General features: G+C 49.4%; 1 protein-coding gene across 3 annotated transcripts in view; it reads right to left on the bottom strand.

Moving 5' to 3' along the window:
• GFRA2 (GDNF family receptor alpha 2) overlaps positions 1-23,744 on the bottom strand; it is a 104,155-nt gene that overhangs the window by 45,365 nt on the left and 35,046 nt on the right. For all 3 annotated transcript variants that reach the window (XM_030552127.1, XM_030552128.1, XM_030552129.1), the window contains one exon: positions 13,169-13,517. In XM_030552127.1, coding sequence (XP_030407987.1) covers positions 13,169-13,517 — 349 coding nt within the window. The remainder of the gene's footprint in view (positions 1-13,168; positions 13,518-23,744) is intronic.

Here is a 23,744-nt window from a genome sequence, read left to right as displayed (position 1 = left end):
CTCCAACTTTATGACTATTGATGGTACAGAGGCCAGTGTCTGACGACCATTTAAAAGCCAGCCCTGTGCAGTCAGAGACCAGCAGCGAAAAGCAGTGAAATCTCCAGAATGATTGTCTGGCTGAGAATACACCACCAACATCCAGTAAACAAAGGAACTAAAAAGAGAAAGAAAAGAAAAACTTTCCATCTGGGGGCAGGGGAGGGGAATCAGAAAAAAAATATTCCAGTATTGACTTCTGCAAGCGTTACTTCTCCAAGGTCAGTCTCAGTCCCGTGGTGTTAGACATCCTGCCTGCCCAAGCTTCATACGGGGAGGACGGGAATTTAAGAACATTGGAATTGCTGTACTGAATCAGACCAGTGGCTCACCCAGTCTTCAGAGTTGCCTCCTCTTGCAGTTTTATGATGAGTCTTGCAGCGTTTGATGTTTTTTCTTAAAGCTCCAGCTCCTGGATTCATGTCATTAAATGAAAATCTCACTTTATGGTTAAAAAACCAAGTATCAAGCCCTAGCAGTTGGGAAGAAAATCTGGAAAATGTGATCTGAGTGTAACCCTATGGGGTAAGAAATCAGAAGGCAAAGAAAATGAATCCAAAATCATTGCTGTGCATAGGACTGAAGTTCATTTTTCTAGAGGGTTTTGAGATTTTGACGTTTAACTACATTCCAAATTAGAGCAAAAATTTCAAAGGAAAGAAAATTCCAAAACATCTTTTTGTTTCTGGTCAATCAAAATGTTTTGATTTTGACATTTTTAAATTTGTATTACAATATATAATTGCTAGACACAAATAGTATGTAACACAAAATTTTAGGAACTCAGCAAATTAAAGAGACATTTCAAAATGAAAAAATGAAACATTTTTTCCTGAAAATGTTGAAAAAGGCTATTTCAACATTGCTGGAATGCTCCCTCTCCCCCCTTCTTCCCCCCAAAAGAAAATTCCAGCAAAATTGACTCAGCTTTGAGAAGTGTTTAGATGTCAACTGAATTGCGTATTCTGATCAAATATGGCTCCATTGGAGCTTTAGCTAAAATGTATCTTTAAGGAAATAAAACCATCATGATTTTTAAGCCAATCTCATGATTTGTTGAGGCCTGACCCATGATGTTTGAATGCTTGGGGCACCAGCCCCAAGCATTCAAACATCATGGATCAGACCTCAACAAATCATGAGATTGGCTTAAAAATCATGATGGTTTTGAGCATCTTGTCTCCAATGATGGCCAAGACTTCAGAGGAAGTTGCAAGGACCCTGAAGTGGGCAATTATGGGATAATCTGCCCATCAGGGAAGTTTCTTACTGACCCCATCAGTTATTGGTTGGCTCCTGCCCTGAAGTAAGAGGGTTTAAATGTCTTCTAGCTTTCTATCCTCTCTGATGTATCTGGGGATGTTCTCGTTACCCAGTGAAGTCTCCAATCCTTGTTTTGAATTTGCTTCTGCTACTGGTTGTTTTGTAAGGTTTTCTTGTCAGAGCTTGGCCCTGTTTTCTCCTCCACAATCTCTGGGTTCTGCTTGTCTTGGAGGCTCTAGTCTGTGATCAGGGTACAATGAAGAAGTTCTAGGGTAACCCAGTATGTGATAAAGGAAGACAAGTTTCTGCTGGGAGAAGCCAGGCAGTGCACTAGACTTATCACATCTAGAGATCTCAGTCCTGACCTTCAGAACCCTCCATCATCCCAATATGACTCTTCCAAACTCTGCCCACAGTTCTGAAGTACAGTTCTTCCTGGGGTCTGCACACAATTCTGCCAATGCCCTTCCAGCTTGCCCAGCAACTACAGTCCTGGGTCCTTCCTGAGCAGAGCCTGCCTCTCATGCCAGACTGCCTGGTATTTCTGGGATGAGGAACTCCTGGCCACCCAGGCTGCAGGCATGCCTACACAATTTTGTAGCAATTGGCTTTGAACGGCTTCCACTGCGATTCCATGCAGCTGCTTTCTTGCTGGTGGCTGTGCACCAAACCCTCCGAGAATACGCAGAAACCTTTTTGTAGCTACAGCAGTGTCCACAGTCAGCTCGCTGTCACAGCTTGTGTCTGTAATCTAATCTTGTACGCTCCTTCTACTAGCACAGAATTTACACATGCTTCATCACCTAACACAGGCTACGGCATCCAGCACCACAGCAAACAGCCCCATCTGCCTTTTGCCATCACAACCCCGTTCAGTCTGTAAACACCCCTCCTTTCAGGGACTGGGGCCACGCATTGCACTAAAACCCAGCCTGTTCCCAAGTGACTGGGGACCACAGTGAGATTTTCAAAGCTGACTAAGGGATTCACATGCATAACTTCCATTCATTTTCATGGGAGGGGGTATCTGAATCCCTGTGGCAAACCTCAGAGCTGACTTTTGGCAACCTGACCTGTGGTGCAAGATGGGACTGGAACAGAGACCTGCTGTCTGCAAAGACCTGAGTGGCAGCGGAAGATGAAACTAGAATTCTGAATAGAGAAGCACCAGTGCTTCCCAGGCGGCACCAAATAATGGCACTGGGTTCCCAGCTGTTCAGCTCGTGTGTGCCTATTTCTTCAAATGCCCACTAATCCTCTCTCATCAGCTGAGCTGCAGTGCTTTCACCCACTGTTGCATCAGTGCTCCAAACAATGGAGGGTGTTCAGGGCTGACGAGAGTGGGGGGAAGCCGGTACAAATTACCAGGGCCCGGCGGTCCGGAAGGGGGCCTGGGACCCAGCTTCCCTGGCTTCGTTGGCCCGGTCCCCCCTTGCTGGGGGCCCGAAAAAAAAATTTCACCAGGGTTCGAACCCGCTCTCGGCTGCTCTGAGGGTGTTTATCTGCACATCCCGCTCTCCTGGCTTGAGGATGTTTTGAACTGGGCCAGCCTGAACTTGGAACTCTCTCACTTGCCATTTTGAATCTCTTATCTCCAAACTCTGATTCTAACGCCTCAGAGCTGTAAATTCTGACTGACCTTCGAAACTGAGCTGCCAGCTGGAATCTAGCCCAGGTCAGATGTAATTACTGCTTCACAGCAGTTGAATTGCCTGTGCGATGAGTTGGGGGGTCTCATTCAGGCCAGTTCCAATTGGACAAATCACAAAACCAAATATTTTAATGGATGCCTTTGTGGGCAGTCTCAGCAGAGGCCAGAGACTGAATGGATCTTGGAACGAGACCTCCCCGCTTGGCTCTTACCCTAAAAGAAAGCTTCTCCAAGCCCAGGATGAATCTTGACCTGCTGTTGTCCATGTTAGATTTGTTCTGTAAAAATGTGACACTGGAGCCTGATCAAAGCCCACTGAAGCCAGTGGGAGATTTTCCCCTGACTTCTGGCAGGCTTTAGATCAGACCTCCTGGCCAAGATTTTCAAATCTGATTTGGGGAGCCTAATTGGAATCAGCTTAAAGGGGCCTGGTTTTCCAAGGTCTGGTGCTCAGCATGAGCTGAAAAAACCAGGGGGTCATCTTAAAAAACAGAGCCGAGGTGTCCAAAACCCCTGCTCATTTTGGGACGTCATCTGTCTCCAAAAAGGTGAGGGGCTTCCCCAGCATGATATTCACCAAAGTCTTCCAGGAAAAGCACGTCTCTGCTTTTTTTGGTTTATTGGGCTTTTTCCTCTTATACCAACTGTTGTGAGAGAACAGCAGAAATCTCTGCTTAAAGGTTCTCTGATTACAGTCCATGTTGCCTTGCATTAGCAGTGGATGTTGGAGGCTTAATTACCTCCCATCCTGGCAGAGAAGCTTTATCTCTTCCTTGTGTCACTATTAGGTAGCATTGCTGCTTGTTGATTTGCTTCAGAGTGCAATCAACACTCTTGGTCCCAGGTAAAGATTAGCAAGATGAGCATCATGCAAGGACTCAGGACTGATAAGTACAGGCACATATCAGGCTCTCGGTGGTCCAGTCAACGAACTTACACCTGTATGTGGCCCAGTTACCCTCCACTTTCAGTGGCAGTTGTGTGATTCTAATTCCATCCTGTACAGAAGGTAGCGGTGCACACTAGCCTAGCTGGGTCATCATGGAATTTTCACAAGGGGTGAGTGCTCAGTAATGCCAGTCGGGCATCTAAATAAAGGTCACGTTCTCCAAAGGGTCCAGCACCCAGCAGCTCCCATTGTCACATTCATGGCCAGATTTTCTACCAAACCCAGCACCCAACATGCTGAGCTCTTGTGAAAATCTGGCCTCAGTTGTGGGTGCTAAGCACTTGGAAATCTGACCCTGAGCTCTGGTCCCATAAGACAGTGCAACTTTATTTGGTATAACCCAAAGCTTGCACTGCCTCCAAGAGGGGGCTGGCGGGAGGGACAGAGGCACCTACCCAGACATCACTAGGCCAAGACTACTTCCCTGACACCTCCTGGCTACGGGTTTGAGACCCTTCCTGCCATCCGCCTCCCTGAACCCTCTCTGACTACTCTCCACCTTTCTTCACTCTGGTCCCATGTATGCGCCTCTTCCCACATCCTCCAATCTCATTACCTCTTTAAAGTATGTTTTGGAATAGTATACAGAAGATGCTCCACTAAACTAACTTGTGCTACTTTATACTGTCCTGGCTAGTGTGTAAGTGCATGACTGCCCTCTATTGGATGGAATCTGAATTGCTCAACTGTGTGTCCCAAGCCCTGTACTGCTAACAGCTGGTGGAGATTCTTTCTGAGCTCAGGTGGGTGGGCTCTGTGCTTCCTCCAAAGCAGGAGAATCTGTGTCAAGTCTTAGGTGGCTCCCAGTTTGTTAGAGTATCCAGAACTAGCACAAATATCTGGCCACTACAGTGACATCTCTGTGCTATCCACAGAGGATCTAAGAGGAAGCCACGTCAGCTGGTCCTGAGGAATGATGAGGTTGACATCCTCCAAAGGAAGTCAGCAGATTTTGTTATTGTGGCAGAGGTTCTGGAGCCAGGACTATTCTACACCACCATAACTGCGCTTGGAAGGGTAACGCAGGAGCAGATAAAGGCTGCCTGAGGCTGCAGCCCAATTGAGACAGATGCAAAGTGAGCGAGGGCAAAGCCGGAATGCTCTATTTATACACATTCTCAGCATGCTAAGGTTGAATTACAGCCTTGGCACTGGCTCACGGCCAATGCCTTGTTATTTATAAATGTATAGCGCCTTGGAGACAAACAAGGGAGTGGAAACACCTTTCCATCATCAGACAAAACTACAAACAAACATCAGGCTCTTTCTGGTGTTCCTGAGTCAGCATGGAGCCCATTTGCCAGCACATCTTGCCTGGATCCAAAGAGGATGCATCTGATACCGGGGGAAGGTCATCATGCATGGCACCTCACTACCCTACCAAACCCACCCGAGCTTAATAAGGCTCTAATCATCCAGGGGTTGCTGGGCAATGGCTGCTAGTGACTGGGTAGGTTCCGTTCAGATAAGAGCATGGCTGCTTAGCCAACCCCATTAGGTTCCCTTGTGAGATACCCAGCCTCCAGCACGCACTGGAAAGTAGTTTCTCTCTCTCTGTGTTCCCACTGCCAAGTCCATCTCACACTAGTAGGAGCCACATGAAGCAGATGTTCTCAGATCTGAAAACCAGGATGGGTCCAACTTTCTAGGGCAAAGGGTTGGGACAGATTTTGTGTCTGAACCCCATCCGCCCATCGCTAACAATAGCCTTATTTGGGTTGGATGCCAACTCGTTACTATTGTAAAGATTGGACATGGCCTTGCTGAAATGGTCAGGGAAGCCTGAACTGACCTTACAAGTTCGTGCTGATGTTTACCAAAGGGCTTCACCTACAGTGAGGGCTCAGAACAGTTTCACAGTGGTTAGCGATACCTCACAGGCTGGCAAAGCTAGGCTAGCGAGGTAAAACTGCGGTGGGCATTGACTCATCCATTGCTGGTTACGTCTTGTGTGCGTAGGAATCTATGGCAGCCAAAGCTACACCAGAGCTGCACACTCAAGGCCACCATATAGACTGTTCATAACCCTCACACAGGACCTTCTTAATTCAATGCAAACCCAGGGAAATGTGAACTAAATATCTGCACAACTGACTGTCCCTGAAGGAGTTTGGACTCCCCCAGCTCCAGTTTATGGGTATGTCTACACTGCAATAAGACATCCATGGCTAGCCCGTATCAGCTGACTTGGGCTTGGGCTGCAGACCAGCCTCTGGGGGACCCCGCAAGGAGGGAGAATCCCAAAGCCCAGATGTCAACACTGCAATTTTACAGCTCCGCAGCTCAAGGCAGGTGTTTAACTGCAGCCGCAGGTGTTTAACTGCAGTGTAGACGTGCTCTTTAGGAGCAGAGACGTGCTCTTTAGGAGCAGAGATTGATTCTGTCCAGCTTCAATGCATTGCATAGGGAAGTAGAAGTGGTGTCCCCAGGAATGCCAAAATCTGCTCTCCCCAGCTCCATCGTGGGAAATGCACATGACATCCCTAGGTGAGCAAAAACCTCGTCTGAACAGCTCGAGTAGATTCCGGGATGCTCAAGACTTAGCCGGCAATGGATAAGCCAGTGCCCACCACAGCCAAAAGGCTAATAGCTATGGCAACAGATCTGCAGGCAAGTGCTCACTTCAACCTTCCCAATAGCTGTGAGGGAGACAGAGGGCTGGGTGCAGGTTCCAATGGGAACAGCAGGTTCCCAACCCTTCTGCAGGGACAGTGCTGTAGTTAGATGCCAAAGACAGAGTCTTAGCAGCTAGATAGACAAACAGACAAAGTCATATAGACAGGGGCAGCGGGAGACTCAGATACACTGAGACAAGACTATCGCTAATGATGTTTTTCCTTGGCCGGCTCTTCCGTGCATTCTTGTAACATCAGTCAAGATTTTTCTCTCTCTGATCTCAGATGACACTCTCCACCCACCCCCAACACAGCAAGAGAGCACAGACCAAAGCAACTCAGCTCCCCAAGTGCCAACTCCAGTGGTCACATCCCCAAACACCCCCTCCCCAAACTGCCTCTGGCACACAACCCTCACATTGGCCCAACCTCCAAATCGCTCACCCCAAAGTGCCCCTTATGACATTCCTGCCAAATCCTCTGACCCCCACAAATCACCCCAAATGCACAAAGGGCCCCAGCATCCAGATATCCCCAATACGGACCACCCAACCCACACATACACACCTAGATTTATCTTAAGACACATGCACCCCAACACACACACCCCTTGGAGAGATAGGAAATGCAGGGTTTACCCTCCTTTTGGTAGCCTGATGCCCACGTCACAGCTGGCCCTGTGCACTCATGTCGTCTGACACCCAGAAGCCTCTTTGCCTCCATCAGCAGATTTTTATTACACTGCCAACAGGCAGCTCCACTCTGCTGTTTGTCCCCAGTGGGACTGGCTGGGCTGCCGCCTTCATCTCACTTCAATTTTCTCACAACACTGACGCCCGCTTCTAGCACCAAGCCCCAAAACACCCCCAAAACAAACAATACTGAAACTAATCAACCTACGCTCCCCCTAGTACATTAATAACGGTTTGAAACAACCACCCTAACCCCAAGCAGAGGTTGTTGGGATTTTACCCCACAAGGGAAGAAGTGCCAGAGACTCCAGGAAACCCACCAGGGACTTCACTATTGCTATTGATTTTAAGTGGAACGTGCTCAGATCCCACAATGATGGCTGGCACCACAGAACCCACAGAAAGTCTCTCAGCACCATTAGTGCTCAGGCTCAGACTGGGCTGAGAAAGGCCCCCAGACCAAGTATCACCAAATCCACAGCTTGGCACAAACGCCAGCCTTGTTCCAGGGATAGGAGAGCAAGGTATGAGGTTGGGCGGGGGTGGGAGAGGCGCAGGGCCAGATTGAGGGTCACTGGCAGAGCTGTGGAGGATCCCAGAATAACTGGGGGTGCTGCCAATGGGGATTAAGGCACCTGGGCAGTCGAGTGGATCAGGAATTTTTCAATAATATTTATTGTCATTGGAAGAGGCCAATTTGTTGAAACCGAAACTGTTCACTGAGATGGTGCAGGTTCAACAAAACTTTTCCCCAGAAGGTTTCTTGGGCCCAGGATAGAATTCCTGGGCAAAATGAGAGAACCCTAGTAATCAGGGCACGCAGTAAGGATGTGGGAACCCAGGTTCAGGTCCTTGGTCTCCCTGATTTGGAGCAGGGACATAATCCTGGGTCTCCACCATCTCAAGTGACTACCCTAAACCCCCAGGGTATTCTGTGGTTGGGGTCACTCCTGCTGGAGCTGTTGTACATTGCACTGAGCCAGGGCCAGAAAGACTGACTCTTTAGCCCAGTGGTAAGGGCACCAAATCAGGGAAAACAGGAACTTGAACCTGGATCTCTCACATCCCAAGTGAGTGTCTGGCCACCTGGCTTTTCTGGGGTGACATTCTGGCTATGTCGACACACCTGAAAGCCTCAGAGTCCTGCTCATCTGACTCAGACTTGCACTGCTGGGATCAAAATAGCAGTGCAGACATTCAGGTTTGGGCTGGAAACCTGGCAAGAGAGGAGGTCCCTGGAGCCCAGGCTCCAGTCCAAGTGGGAATGCTGACATTGCTAGCTTAAGCCCTGTGCATAGACCCCATGAGTCCAAGTCAGTTGACCCAGGCTCTGAAATTTGCTGCTGTGGGTACTTTTTGTCTGTGTAGACGTGTTTCTCTCTCTCTGGTTTTTCTAAAGGTCTCAGTTTTGTCCCAATGTGGAATCAAACCAAATGCCAAAACCTCAACTTTTCTCACAAAACAAAGTTCTTTTCTAGGGCTGCCAACCCTCCAGAATGGTCCTGGAGTCTCCAGAAATTAGAGATTCATTTTTAATTAAAGGTTATGTCATGGTTACAGAGTGGTGCACACAAACACCCACCCACGCACGCACCCCAGCTAAAACTCAGCCAAAGGATCTGCTAGAGCCATTTCCATTTCAAATGCCAGGAACCAGATCTCCTCTCTAGCTCTCAGCCCAACAGTTAAAAAGAAAATTCTTCTTTGTTTTTTTCCACCTGCATGCCTCAGGGAAACACAGCTCAGGTGTTGGGCCGCACTTGTCCGCAGACAGGTCTCTTCTTCTAAACAGCTTTATAGCTGCAAACAAAAGCAGGTCAAGTGAGCTGCCCAAGCATGTCAGAATCCCATCGCATGTGAACAGGGCTCCCACTTACTCCACACTAGTAGCTCGGGATGCCTTGGATAGATTAACTCTTTACAAGGCAAGACACTGCTGTGCAAGACCAGCATTATCCCTTCCTAAAGCCACCAGACAATAAGGAGTCTAAGCAGACAAGCATGATGTGTCCTCAGGGAGAGAGCAAGGGACTTGGAGTTACAACTCCAGGTGCTATGCTGGGTTCTGGAAGGTGGTGTAGGTCTAGCAGGTAGCACAGGGGCACTAGAAACCAGAATTCCTGGGTTCTACACAGGCTGACTTCAACATCTACTCTGCACTTTCTTAGCATGTTCATGAAATGTTCTCTAAGTGTTTGTTTAATTCATCACAGCTATCGGGTGGATAGACCACTATCACAATCTACATTTGACCAAGAGAACAAACAGGCAGAGAGGATAAGCCCAAGCTTTTCAAATTCAGTGGCAAAAGATAGGTACCTAAATAAAAATTTAAGTGCCCGTGTTTAATGACCCAAGTTTGGCCTTAAGAACCACCCACTTAGCCCATGGAAGAGCCAGGAATAGAACCTCAGGCTCCTGGCTTCCACGCCCCCTTACTCTAACCACTAGCCTCCACTTCACTCCCTGAGGCAGAAATAGCATCCTGCAGCCCTGCCTCCCCGTCCCCTGCTCTAAGCACTGGACCTGTGCTGCCCTCCACGAGCTAAGAATAGAACCCAAAAGTCCTGCTTCCCCAGCCCTAGCCTCTGACGCACCACTGTAAATTCTCTTCTTTGCCAGGAACATATTTCAAAGTGAAAATACACAAGGCAAATGTCGCACACTTTCCCGCACTCCTGCTGCTCTCCCTCCCCTTTCAGTCTAAACTTCGTTTCATGCTGGAAGGGGTCTATAATTTGTGCTCTGCAGAGCTACATTCTCTCAGGCACTCTCTCTCAACTCTTTCCTAATGCAGGTTATTTCCCTCTGCAAGTCAGACACATCCACAGCATTTAACTTCTGAGCAAGCGTCGGACTTGCAGACCTGCTGACAAAGAACTGCCGTTAATTTGACGCTGCACAGAGCCTGCCCCATATCATTTATTCATAGACACTGGTTTATTGTATTACTGATTGTAATTGTATTGTATTGATTATTGTATTACTGAAAAGTCACATTCAGAAGTTTCAGACATACTCATTTCCAAGGAGAGGAAAAATAGATACAGCTTTATGAGTGCAGGGGACTGGACTAGATGACCTCTGAAGGTCCCTTCCAGTCCTATGATTGATTCTATTTTGGCACTAACCCCTGACACCCTGCAGCCATTTGACAGGAAATGGACCCTCCTCTGATATTAAACAAATCCTTTACGCAGCCAATCTGCCACTGGGGAAAGTAAGAGGAGTTTTTGCTGTAGGAATAATAATGCTCAGAGAAAAGTCCGGAGCACTCTCGACTTAGTTTGTACACAGGGAAACCAACAGACTTCACTAAGAGTGGAGATACAGGCATGGGTTTTTAAAGCAAGAGCCTGTCTCTGAGTAATATTGAAATGGCACCCATTGCTGTAGTATTTGAGCAGTGAGCACCTCACAATCTTTCATGGTCTTATCCTCACAGCACCCCTGTATGATAACGCAGTGCTTTATCCCCATTGTACGATTGGGAGACTGAGGCCGTGGGGATACGTCTACACTGAGTTTTAAAACCCGCCACAGAGCGTCTCAGCCTGGGTCTACAGACTTTGGCTTGCGTTACAACACTAAAATTGAAGCCTGGGGTGGGCTTCAGAGCCCAAGCTACACAGCTGTATTTAGGGTCGTAGCATGAACCCAAGTCTGCTACACTCACACTTTACAGCGCTGCAACTGGGGTGTGAAAAAACACCCCCCTGAGGGCTGCAAGATACAGCACTGTAAAGCGTCAGTGTAATCAGGGCAGCAGCGCTGGGAGCGTGGCTCCCAGCGCTGCACGCTACACCCGTAAGGGATGTGGTTTACATGCAGCGCTGGGAGAGCTCTCTCCCAGCGCTGCTGCTCTGACTACACTCACACTTCAAAGCGCTGCCGCGGCAGCGCTTTGAAATTCCAAATGTAGCCATAGTCTTAAGACTCACTGCCGCTGGTTTTAAAATGCAGCGTAGACACACCCAGGAGGCTAAGTCTATGGTCAGTGTGTGGCAGGGCAGAGAACTGACCACAGGAGCCCAGGGGCCCAAGCTAACACCCTAACCATTGGGCCGTCTTCCTTCTCCCTACACCCACCTGCCACTGAAAGGCAGCTCCCCTACACCCCAATCCTCCAGACACAACGAATCGAATGAGGACTCCTTCTTACTTATTTACTGTTTCTATTACTGCAACGACTAGGAGCTTGAACAGAGATCTGTACCCCAGCATGCTAAGCACTTTACAAACACACAGTCAGAGACAGCCCCAGGCCCAAAATGCTCACAGTGTATATAGACAAGACAGAGAAAGGGTGTGAGGGGAACAGGAGGTCCAGAACGGGGAAGTGATTGGTCCACGGTCTCACAGTAGGTCAGTAGCTGAGCTGGTGAATAGAACCCAGGTCTTTGGACTCCCACTCCTTGGCCTTAACAACTAGAGTCTAGATTGTACTTCCCCTTAAGACTGGGCTTGTTACCAGTGCTGGTGAAATAAAAAGCAAGAGGGAAAACTGTCTCTCCCTTGTTATTCAAAATTCAAAATGTAACGAGGAAGGCTGTCACACACACAAATACTCCAACCAGCTCCTCCCATAGAGCAGATTCAGTAAAACCCTTGTTAGATCTGGGTGCTAAATTCCCCGGGTGCTTCCAGCAAGCCAATGACATTAGACAAAGACTTAAGACAAATTCCTAAGTACAGCTGTAGCCCTTCCCCACGGAAGGTTGGATGACGTGATGATGAAAGCGGTGTAAATGCCTAGAAAGGTTAGGCTGGGGTAGACTAGGCAGACAGATGGATTACACATGCCAACAGACAGATGAAGGAATCTGAACAGCTGCGACAGAACATCACTGCCAAGGCAATGCTTGAACCAGCAGAGGGGACACCGCTAGACATCCAAGTCTATGCATAAAGAATAAAGCTCCTCCCCAGAAGCAGATGGAGCCTGGCCTACACAATCCAGCCTGAGTTCTTCTGGTATCCCACCAGGGAATAACGGAACCCTCGGTCTGTAGGCTGTATGGGCAGGCAGCCAGCTTACCGGAGTGGCTATGCCTCGGTACAGGATCCCCCAGACACCAATCAGTGGAAATGCTGCAGCCATTGGGGATTGTTTACAACATCATACACTCATCCAGTAACAAGGGGGTGACCGAGAAGGATCTGAGTTAATCTCTTAAATCACAGGCTCCTCCTGAGTGAGTTAAAACCAGAAAAGGGAGCACAGCAGATGGATTACATAGCAAGGTGCCTACTGTGGAACATGGAAGCACCATGTCACGACAAGCATGTCAGAGAAAACTGGCCCATCCTCTGCAGGTAGGAAGCGGCGCAGCTCCATGGACATCCTGGAGTTGCACTGCCCTGGTCTATGGGTACACCAGGTCCCTGGAGTCACTGAGTCCCTGGAACCATGGGCCAGAGACCAGCCTAACAACCAGTACCAGGAAAAACACAGTCGCCAGCGGCTAACCAGCTCGACCAGAGCATAGTGCAGAAGAGACCACTACAAACATGTATACAGACCAGCCGCACACCCCGGCACTGCCAGGGAGCCAAAGGAGGCCACACAATCACTGCATCATTGTATTGATGTGGTGCTGTGACTGTTCTGTGCCTCCCTCCACTCCAGCACAACATCCCCTCTGCCCACTCCTCAGCCTGGCTCAGGCAGGTGCAGGGTGAGAAGAGTTGGGAATGGAAGAGGAGGCTTCTTTTCTCCCACCTCCAATGTCCTGACTGCTTGGAGGGACTGGGAAGGATCCAGGCTTGTTGAGAGACCAGGCAGATGGAAAAGGATTTGCCATCAGGCCTTCGGACCCCACCAGATTTGCAGCGAATTCCCCATGAGGGTCTGTGGGACATCCCTATTCTAGTCTCCACATCATGCCATGCAGGTGGAGAGCCAAGGCCAAATCGTGCACTTCTGCATGGCCCAGGAGAGAGAGAGGACAGTTCTTACCGGCAGAGATGGTCCGTCCGGCACATGTTCCGCAGATCCAGGCAGTTGGGCTTCTCCTTGTCCTCATAGGAACAGCTGGGGACTATGGTCTGCCGGCGGCGCTCAGCGCAGGCCTGGTCCTTGCAGGAGCAGAAAAGCAGCCGGTAGGTGTATTCGCTGGGCACTCGGTCAAAGAACTGGCGCAGGGCCTTGTGGCACTTGCGGCGGTTGCAGTGCTCGGTGGCCGAGATCTCTTTGCTGCAGGTAGAGATGTAGACTGAGCGCAGCCTCTTGCAGTTGTCATTCAGGTTGCAGGCTTTGGCTGCATCTAGGCAGTGGTTACTTTTGGAGTTGGTGGCAGGATCCATTCCTGTCCAAGCAAAGAGAGGGAGAGGGGATGGGCGTTACTCAGAGCTGATGGCAGAGTGGCTGATGCTGCTGGCATGCCCCGAAACTAGGGAAGAGGAGAGGATGTATGTGACTAGGGGAGCCAGAACAGGGCATCACCACCACAGGTGGCTACAGCATTCTGGCATGCCCTGGCACCGAGACATAGCTGCAGTGTCCAGGCACATACTGCACTATGCCTATTATGCTACGACTGGGATAGGCATTACCAGAACCCAGCCGAGCCACTCATTCAATGCAGCAGTCATCAGACACGTTCCTGCCAGCTGGGATGCCGCACAGCAGCATGGCAACCACACGGGGGGAGGCACTGAACTGGTTATTTGGCAACACTTCATTCCATTGAAAATCCGTGCCTTGAAGAGACATCTCTACATTGCAGGTCCCTGTGGCAAGGACAAAAAGAGGGCAGCTGCTGGGGTGCCACATGGAGCAAGGTGAAGGAGGGCTGGGGAAAACAAGGGTCCAACTAGGCATTTAATGCCGCTTTTAGGTTTCCTGGGTGCTTTGCTCCCCCCTCTCCTGGCATATTTTTTCACTAATGCTGCTGTAATTACAGCTTGGCTCATTCCCAATCAGAGCCTGAACACAGAAGATATTTGCTTTTAAAAAGAAGTGTCTATATATGGACATATGAGCATAGGCAACAATTGGTACAACTCCTACAATGCACCATGTGAAAATGCAGCAGCGGCAATGGTTAACTGCATGGCTACTGGGTAAATAAACCCCGGGGGGCATGTGTGACACTGGCATCGCTGCATAGCTAGAGGCATGTGGTGAATGACGTGTGTCACAGTTGGTGTTGCTTTACGGTCTCTGTGTAAGCCACTGCAGACTGACACAGAGGGGCTGGGCCAACTGCTACTAGTACGGGGTCACCTCAAGTAACAGGATGAAAGTCTCCCCTTCGGCCAGAAGTGAGCTGCAAGGGCCTCACATGTGTTATCTGTCTAGGTGTGAACTGTGCTGTTCATACAAAGGACAGGGGATGACAACCTGCCACTCTGAACTGGGCGCAGTCATTCCCACCAGTAAAGTGTGGGTGTAAAGCGCTACCACACTGGTAGCATTTTGCACAGACAGTACACTGGTGACTGATCACAAGAGGAGCCTGGTTCCTATTTACACTAATGGCCTCAGGCTCCTTTGTACTGCCAAAGCAGTGTCAATAAGAGTGCAAAGGCAAGCTCAGCAAAGCATCGGGCTCAGGGTGTCTCGCACAGAGAATTGATTTCCAAGGGTGAATAGATGGTTGGAACCCACTTCTTCAAGAGACACAGATTTTACCTTTCCTCCACCGGCACGTGGCCCAGTTGAACAAACAGATCTTTGGGAAGACTAGAGCATGGTCCATTTGATTGGTCAAGCACCGTAGCAAACCACCTGCCCCTCACATACAGTCTAGGCAAGCCAAGAGCACTGAGTAGAGACCCAACAGGACCGCTTGCAGCCAGGCAGGACCAGGGAGAAGGGGAGCAGTTAAGTGAAGAGAGCTGCTGGAGAAACGGAAATGCTGGCCTGCCAAGCGCACAGCTGGATTTGCAGCATCTGTTCCCGGAATCCCAGCAATCAGCAAAAACAAAAACCAAACACACACACGCATATTTACAAACACACACACACTCCGGAGAAGGAACAAGGGCTGAAAATTTTGTCAAAATGATGAATTGCCTAAGGAGAGCCAGATGCTATTTTGAAGTCACCTGACTTCATCAGTAATTTCTTCCCTAATTTCCCCTTCCCCACAAACCAACCAGGATCCTGGATTCGTCCGCTGTTCCCCAGTTTCCACTGGCAGAGACAGATGGCAGCATCAAGGTGGGTTTCCTGACAGAAATATTTGCAGAGCCTTGGTAATTAGCAAATGGCAAGCAGCTACCCAGGTGGGAAACCTTGGCTTTGTTTTTTCCGCTCCCTGCTTTCTTCCATCAGTGCTCACAGGCCCCACCAAGAGCTCCCCCACAGCCAGCCCTCCTAAGCTGTTGCCTACTGAAGCAGCTGTTAAGAGATCAGACAGCTTCTAAAGCCATCTCTGCAACTGAGACATTTCAAGCCTCGTTTGCAATTCAGCCTTTCAGCACCCCTCCCTGCAGCACTCCCTGCTGGGAGAAGCCAAAATTGGAATGGCCCTACAGCCAGTGCACCTGCACCATTCCCTACAGCGCCTCCTGCTGGGAGAGGCTAGAACTGCTGGAGCCATGCTCACACCCGCAGCTGGCTCTGATGTGCCATGTCGCACACCCTACTTCAAAAGGCAGGGACGGAAGTAGCTACAATTCCCCCACCCCCGACACATACACAGCCAGCTATTTATCCCACATCCTTCCCCAGCAGTGGCTTGGGGAGTGTTCTCTGTTGGGACAGTTGCTTGCCAACTTCTAGACAAGCGCTAAGTACTAACACAGCATATATGTTTAAAACCTACCCTGCAAAATACAATACAGAACACAGAGTTTGTCCAGATTCCTGTCTTCCCAAGCTACATACGTTCTACCCTGCAACTTCCCCTTCCCTAGATACCACAGTGAGGAGCAATAGGCAGATGATAAGCAGGCAGACATGCCTGGGGGCAGCACATATGGTGGTAGACACATGGCAGTTGTCTCTCTCCAGCTCCCAGGGCCTTATTTCACCTTGTCCCACACTCATTAAGCATTTGTTCTGGGATCTGGTTTAGACCAGAAGGAATCAGGAACTGGTGCAGCTGGATCATGCTCACTCTGGCCAATCATCCTCAAAGCCCTCAGAACACTTAATAGAGCGGAGCGCACAGCATTCTGAAGCACCGGCATACCTGTGCAATCAATGCACAGTGCTGGCTTATTGTATAATCCTTGTGAGCATCTGCGTCTGTCCTGCCTGAGACCTGCAGGGACCTGGATGCATTTTAATAGAGCCTGCACTTGGAAAAAGCGCAGTTTCTGGGGAGCTCATTAATAAGGCACAAGTATTAACATTTCATGAGGCAGAAAGGCAACGGGGTCTATGAAGCTGGGGCTTCTGAGGGAGCTCTGGGAGAGTGGCTACTCCATTCCCCTTAGCCCCTGAGCTTATCCCAACCCTCACAATAGGCAGGACAAGGCCCAGGGCCTTCCAGGGGCAGGAGATGGTGCAGAGACTTCCAGGGCAGGAAAGGGAAGGTTACCTGCAACCCTGTGTATGCTGCCTACTGTGTACAGATCAAGCATACAAGAGCTCGAGACTGCATCAGGGTCTCCAGCACAGAAGTTAGGTGCTTATCAGCACCCCAGATCCATCTCCCTCCCCGTACAAAGAGGCTTCACAGAATCTCCAATACGGGTGGGTCCAGAAGAATTTTGAGGCAAAATAATGGATATAAAGTCTGAGTCTCACATGAATTGCTGCTAACATCCATTAATGCTGTCAGAAGCCACGTCTGCTCTCGCTAGGGCTGCCTTTGGCTCTTGGGACAGATGTGTCACTATTCACCCTTTTGCCAACAGCCAGGTGTTGCTAACACAGGAAATGAATGAACATTCGCCACCAACTTGCAGCCTGAGCTCAGCGCACTCCCTTGTCCGGCGTGGGTTCCCCTTACTGTAAACATTGGGCAGAGACAGTACCAGGCTGTAGAACACTGTTCTGGCTTGAGCTAAACCTTGTTATGGGTCATACACGGCCACTGCTTTCATTCAGAATAAATGTAAAGAATCCATTGTGATCATGTGACTGAAGCAACAGCAGCAGCACCTAAAACATAGGCACATGGAAAAGCCAACCAGAAGCTCAATTATGTGGCTCAAAGGGTTCAGGTGTATGGACGGGGCTTTGACTGGGGGAACAGTTTCTCTAGTCTGTGGGTGCACACAAGAGGCACAAGACAAGGAGACAAAAGACAGAAGCAGAGAGAAAAAGCCAAGTAAACGTAACCTGGAAGCACAATAATGTGGTCCTGAGATAAAGCTAAGAGACAAAGGTCTTTGGATACAGACTGCAGGCTGGAAAGGCAGACTTGGGACAACCAATGAAGGAAATGTGTGTGGGTTTGTTTGTTTTGTTCCTCCTGTGTTTGGGGAAACAATTTCTCCTCCCAACTAGAAAAACTGCCAGGGTCCCAAATTTTAACCAGCTGCTCAGGCCAAAAGGGGTAACAGTAAAATGTAATGGTGTCTACTGCAAGGAAGATCTTCAGGCAAAATATGGCAAGCTTTTAATGAAAGGGGAGGAGAGAAGGAATATGGGATAGAGATAGAGACAGAGGAAAGCTGGTCTTGTGCTTAAAGAACTGGTTGGGCACTCAAAAGATTTGGGTGCAATTCCTGGCTCTGCCACAGACTCCCCTGTGTGACCTCAGGCAAGTCAGTTCATCTTTCTGGGTCTCAGTTCCCCCACCCCAATCTGTAAAATTGGGAGAATAATCCTCCCTTGTCCCACCCTGTGTCTGCCTCATCTGTTTAGATTGTGAGCACTTCAGGACAGGAACCATCTCTCACTATGTGTGCATACAGGGCTCAGTGCAAGCGGCTTCTGAGCCAAGTTGGGACCATTAGGCATTACAGTAAGGATACCAGAGACAGAGGCACAGAAAGCTCTGGAGGCAGCTGGTCTCCAGAAGGGAAGCTGTGTGCACAAATGGAGGAGACCAGAGCTGAAATTGGCCCTATGATGGAAATGCATTTAGCAGCTTCCCCCACATAGCTGTGCCAACGCCCCCTCACCTGCTCTGCAAGCAACCTGCTGTTCCATGCCTTGGCTCTCCACAAACAGCTCTACTGCTGCATATGAGTCCTGCCCTACAGCCCCCCTGCCTCTCCAGAGCACAGACTGCTAATTGTGCCAACTTGGGCATTGGGTCTATTGATGCAGGAAACAAACACACACAAGGGGTTAGGGGGAGACCTACCACCAAAGCCATTGGTGATGGCATTTCAGGTGTTCCCAATCAGGTCAGCTGCTTTGCAGCCAGCAAGCCTGGCGTATGCAATATCTCCCTCTTCGCTTCCACAGCCCCTTTTTGAAAAGTTACGGTAATCCCACGGCTATCCCCACAGGCAATTAATGCCAGGCTGGCCCAGCCATGTTATCGAAAAACAACAGTAACAGCTCATTTACTTCAGTTGCTTCGGCTTCAGGTCAGGGGGAAGCTCCCGCTCCCTTCGCAGCCTCATTACTGCCATGCATGGACACAGCACCAAGGATGGAGGGCAGAAGGAATGAAGGGAGGGGCTGGGAGAGGCAGCTGCACTAAGCCACATCCTCGGCTGCTCTTAAAAGACATTGGAGAAGAAACTTGTAGGAGCGCAGGATAGAGGAAACATCCTTAGCAGGAGGCCAGGACAGGAGAAAAGCCCTCAGCAAATGGGCACACAGGGTGGTGGACGAGGGCAGGAATGGGGATGGAGTGGCATCTGAGGCAGGACAGGAAGGTGGGGTCTAGTCAGGGCAGGAGTGGTTGGATCCTCTGCAATAACAAGAGAAGAGCAGCAGGAGAGTAAGGGATGGAGCTGAACAAGAGGTGGGAAAGGGAAACTGCAGGCAAGAGGCAGTGCACCCATGTGTGCAGGCAGATGGGTGTAGGACATTCAGGCTTTAGAGATTCAGGCTTTTCAGTCCCTGCTTCAATCCCCACTGGGTTGGCCAAGATGGTGGCAGTCACATATGCACCACTTAATCCATCAAGAGAGGGCTAAAGTGGGATGCAGGCCTAGCGTGGGCTCCTCCGTCCGGGGCTGAATCCCACACTATGCACAAGAGAGGTGCAAAAGATCAGCATAGAAATGTCTGTCCGCTCCCCGTGTTCCCAAACCGGCACCTCCTGCTCATGTCCCCTGGAGCTAGTGGTGATTCCTCCAGGAGTTTGGAGCGACGCCTGAGCAGCAGCTCTAACCTGCTTTGCGGTGACACTTAGCAGCTCTGACAGCCATTTGGAGAGGAATCGGATCTTTCTGAAATTTAAATAACATGTTTTCCGCATTTGGCCTGGGAGACAACCTGAGGATAATCACGTTATGCCCCATGCAGCCGTGAAAGCAACACTCTCCTTTGCTGAGCATTTCTCTATCCCATATCCCAGCCTCCCACTCTGGCTGGCAGTTCTGCCCCCTCCTCCCCCCGCCCCAATTGCCAGAAACATTTCCTGTTAATCACGGGTTGATTTTTGGAATAGATCAGCCCACAAATTAATAATCTCTGACGCCAGACACTTCACTTTTCATATTTTTCCACCAGCTAAATGTTTCCTTGATGATAATTTAATCCAATATGCGGGGGGAGAAATGGCCATGCTGTCTGGAACCCAAAGGCTGAGCTCCCTGGAGCACCTTTGCCTCAGAAATTAAAACCAGGAGTTCGACTCAGCAACAATATGATTTTACTTTCCATTTTTAAATCCTCCCTTTGAGCCACCTCTCAACTAGATTGAGAAGTCTTCAGGGCAGCAATTAGGTCAGGCGAGGCATTTGTACAGCACCTAGCACAATAGGGGGTCCTGATCCTGCCTGGGCATTAATCAGGGAAAACAATCGAGCCACTGCCTTCAATTAACCCTTTTAGTGCTGAACAGAGAAGGGCACTGAGAGGAGATCTATGATCATCTCCATCTGTGACCTGTCTGCTGAGCTCTTCCCCCCGCCCCATTGTGATGCTAGATGTTTTGTGAGGTGGACAAAACTGAGAACCAGTAAACTCATTTCACGCAGGCCACTGAGCTGACAGACAATAACAGCTTTATTTCTCTGAGCCTGTGACCAAGGAACATAAATAGGACCCTTCCAAATTCACAGTCATAGGATTTTAAAAATCATAAATTTCATGATTTCAGCTATTTAAATCTAAAATTTCAAGGTGTTGTAATTGTAAGGGTCCTGACTCGAAAAGGAGTTGTGGAGGGTGAGAGTCAAAAAGTTATTGTAGGGGGGGTGCAGTACCGCTACTCTTACTTCTGCCCTGCTGCTGACAGCGACGCTGCCTTCAGAGATGGGCAGCTGGAGAGCAGCGGCTGCTGGCTGGGAGCCCAGCTCTGAATACAGAACTGCCAGCAGCAGCGTGGAAGTAAGGCTGGCCTGGTATGGTATTGCCACCATTACTTCTGTGCGGCTACCTGCAGAGCTGGGCCCTCAGTCAGCAGCCGCCACTCTCTGGCCACCCAGCTGTGAAGGCAGCAGCACAGAAGTAAGGGTGGCAATATTGTGACGCCCCTAAAATAACCTGTCAATCCCCTGCAACTCCCTTTTGGGTCAGGGCCCCCAATTTGAGAAACGCTGGTTTCCCCTGTGAAATCTGTATAATATAGGGTAAAAGCAGACAAAAGCCCAGATTTCACAGTCCATGATGCATTTTTCATGGCCGTGAATTTGGAAGGGCCCTAAGCATAAGGCTCTGTAGTCCATTACCAATGCCCCAGAGTAACCAGTCACTTGTTAGTATCTGCCCACCATTCAGCAGGGTCAAAAGTCCAGTGGTGGCAGGCTGTGCTCACACCTCCCCTCTCCTTCACCCGTGCCCTGAGCTGCGGCCCTGGCTGTGGAACGTGATCCCTCTAAGGCAGGAGCATTCAGCTGGCCAGCACAGTGTGTCACCATTATAGGCACATGAGCTACCTCACTGCAGATAAGAGCATTAACCTCTCACCGGAGCAGAGCCATATGTCACTTCACTGCTGACAAAAGCAGCCGTTTGTGCCCTTAACTGGTTTTATTTTGAAGCGTCTGAAGGGACATTTTTCTATTAGCCTACCCCATTCCAGGAACGTGCACTTAAAGAAGCCCTAACCTTCCAGACAGTGCAATGAGCCATGTAATGTACCTCTGAAGAGTAATAATATTCCAGCCCTTCCACTCCTCTCCTGCCTCGTATATTACCACAACCGAACTCTGTAGCCATAGTGACACGGCTGCTGGAGAGCAGGGTTCGTGTCATGCACAAGGCAAATGGTAAGGGCTTGGCTTTCATCTCCAGGGTTAAAAGGAGAATGGGTGAAAAGAAGTCAAGGCATTGCAAGTCCTGATTTTAGCTGGCTGGAGATGTGGGGGACTGGAGAAGAGGGAGAAGCCAATGGAAAGGTAGCACCAAGGGGTGGTCATGGAAACTGATGGCCAAAAGTTACAAATGGACTGGGATGACATTCCAAAGGATGCTCAGTGGGTGGCACTGAAGGAAAGACGCAGAGAGAAATCTGAGGTTCTCAGATTCCTCCTTGACAGACAGACCACTGAATTCTGTCCAGCCAGTCTGCTCTTACTTGATTTCAGTTGCCAGGGCTAATGAGTGACTTCTTGGACCCAACTTGAGACTCCTGCAAAGGGTTTAAAGATTTTCCAAGGGAGGGCACTCAACCTTGTCTGAAAAGTCAGACCCCTTTAAATTGTCTTAAGCTGGAAACCCCAACAAAAATATAGATGTAACAGCCTTGTTTGGATTATCAGTAGACATTGAACCTGGGAACTCTGTATCTAAAACCATGAGCTGCTCTTGCCTGACCCAGAGGATCAAACCTCTAAGCCAGAAACAAGTAGCAAATTCAAACCTATTTTTCAAGACAGAAACCTACATTACGATGGATGTAAGATGACAGTTCCTACCAGTAGCTTAAGAGTAAAAATCCTTACCAGGACGTTAAGTATCAGAGGGGTAGCTGTGTTAGTCTGGATCTGTAAAAAGTGACAAAGAGTCCTGTGGTACCTTATAGACTAACAGACGTATTGGAGCATAAGCTTTCGTGGGTGAATACCCACTTCATCAGACGCAACAAGATGTTGTGATCCCAAACCCAACTATTAAATATTCAGGAAATTCAGTGTTAAGGTTATTAAGGATTGGAAATGCAGAGTTAGAGCACCCAGACAACCTTAACTCCAGGCCCACAGTGACTGACAGAGAGCCCCATGGTGTTAGCATGAATTACAACTAGAGCTGGGAGAAATTTTCCATCCAAAACTTTTTTCACTAAGGGCTTGTCTACATCACAAAGTTGCAGCGCTGGTGAGGGGGTTACAGCGCTGCAACTTAGGAGGTGTACACATCTGCAGGGCATCACCAGCGCTGCAACTCCCTGTTTGCAGCGCTGGCCGTACTCCCGTTTTGTCTCGGGTGTAGAGGATCCAGCACTGGTGATCCAGCGCTGGTAATCAAGTGTAGACACTTACCAGCGCTTTTCTTGACCTCCGTGGAATAAGCAGGTATCCCAGCATACCTGAGGAAGCGTCTGGTAATCAAGCAGGTCTCCTTCCCCGGTTAGCAGGGGGGTTCGGGGAACGCGAGAGCAAACCGCGGCGAAGCTGGTCTCCTTTCCCGGTTTGCTCTCGCGTTCCCCGAACCCCCGTGCAAGCAGGTCTCCTTCCCTGCGGTTTGCAGGGGGTTCGGGGAACGCGAGAGCAAACCGCGGTGAAGCTGGTCTCCTTCCCGGTTTGCTCTCGCGTTCCCCGAACCTCCGTGCAAGCAGGTCTCCTTCCCTGCGGTTTGCAGGGGGGTTCGGGGAACGCGAGAGCAAACCGCGGCGAAGCTGGTCTCCTTCCCTGGTTTGCTCTCGCGTTCCCCGAACCTCCGTGCAAGCAGGTCTCCTTCCCTGCGGTTTGCAGGGGGGTTCGGGGAACGCGAGAGCAAACCGCGGCGAAGCTGGTCTCCTTTCCCGGTTTGCTCTCGCGTTCCCCGAACCTCTGTGCAAGCAGGTCTCCTTCCCTGCAGTTTGCAGGGGGGTTCGGGGAACGCGAGAGCAAACCGCGGCGAAGCTGGTCTCCTTCCCCGGTTTGCTCTCGCGTTCCCCGAACCCCCCTTGAAGCCGCCCAACAGCGCTGCAGTGTGGCCACATCTAACACCACTTGCAGCGCTGGTTGCTGTAAGTGTGGCCACTCTGCAGCGCTGGCCCTATACAGCTGTACTAATACAGCTGTAACAACCAGCGCTGCAAAATTGTAGATGTAGACATACCCTAAGAAAAAAATGCAGATTAGGAGACACCAAAATGCTTCACAAATTCATGTCAAATTCACTGACTTGTTTCAGTTAAAAAACTGAAACCCTGAAAAAAAGCCATCCCCAAAACTGAAATGCTTTGATTTGGAACAATTTTTCATTTCAAAATTTACTTCAATCTTATATTTAAAAAGTTTTAAAATGCATTAAAAAAGCTAAAAATGAAGCATTTTATTCAACCAAAAATACATTCTTTCTTCAACTTTTTGGTTAAAAAAACAACATTTTCTAAAAGTTTGTTTCAGGTTGACCAGAA

The sequence above is a fragment of the Gopherus evgoodei genome, chromosome 2 (genome assembly GCF_007399415.2).
Source record: "Gopherus evgoodei ecotype Sinaloan lineage chromosome 2, rGopEvg1_v1.p, whole genome shotgun sequence".
NCBI lineage: Eukaryota > Metazoa > Chordata > Testudines > Testudinidae > Gopherus > Gopherus evgoodei.
The sequence above is the reverse complement of the archived record's forward strand: the minus strand, read 5'-3'. Positions and strand labels throughout refer to the sequence as shown.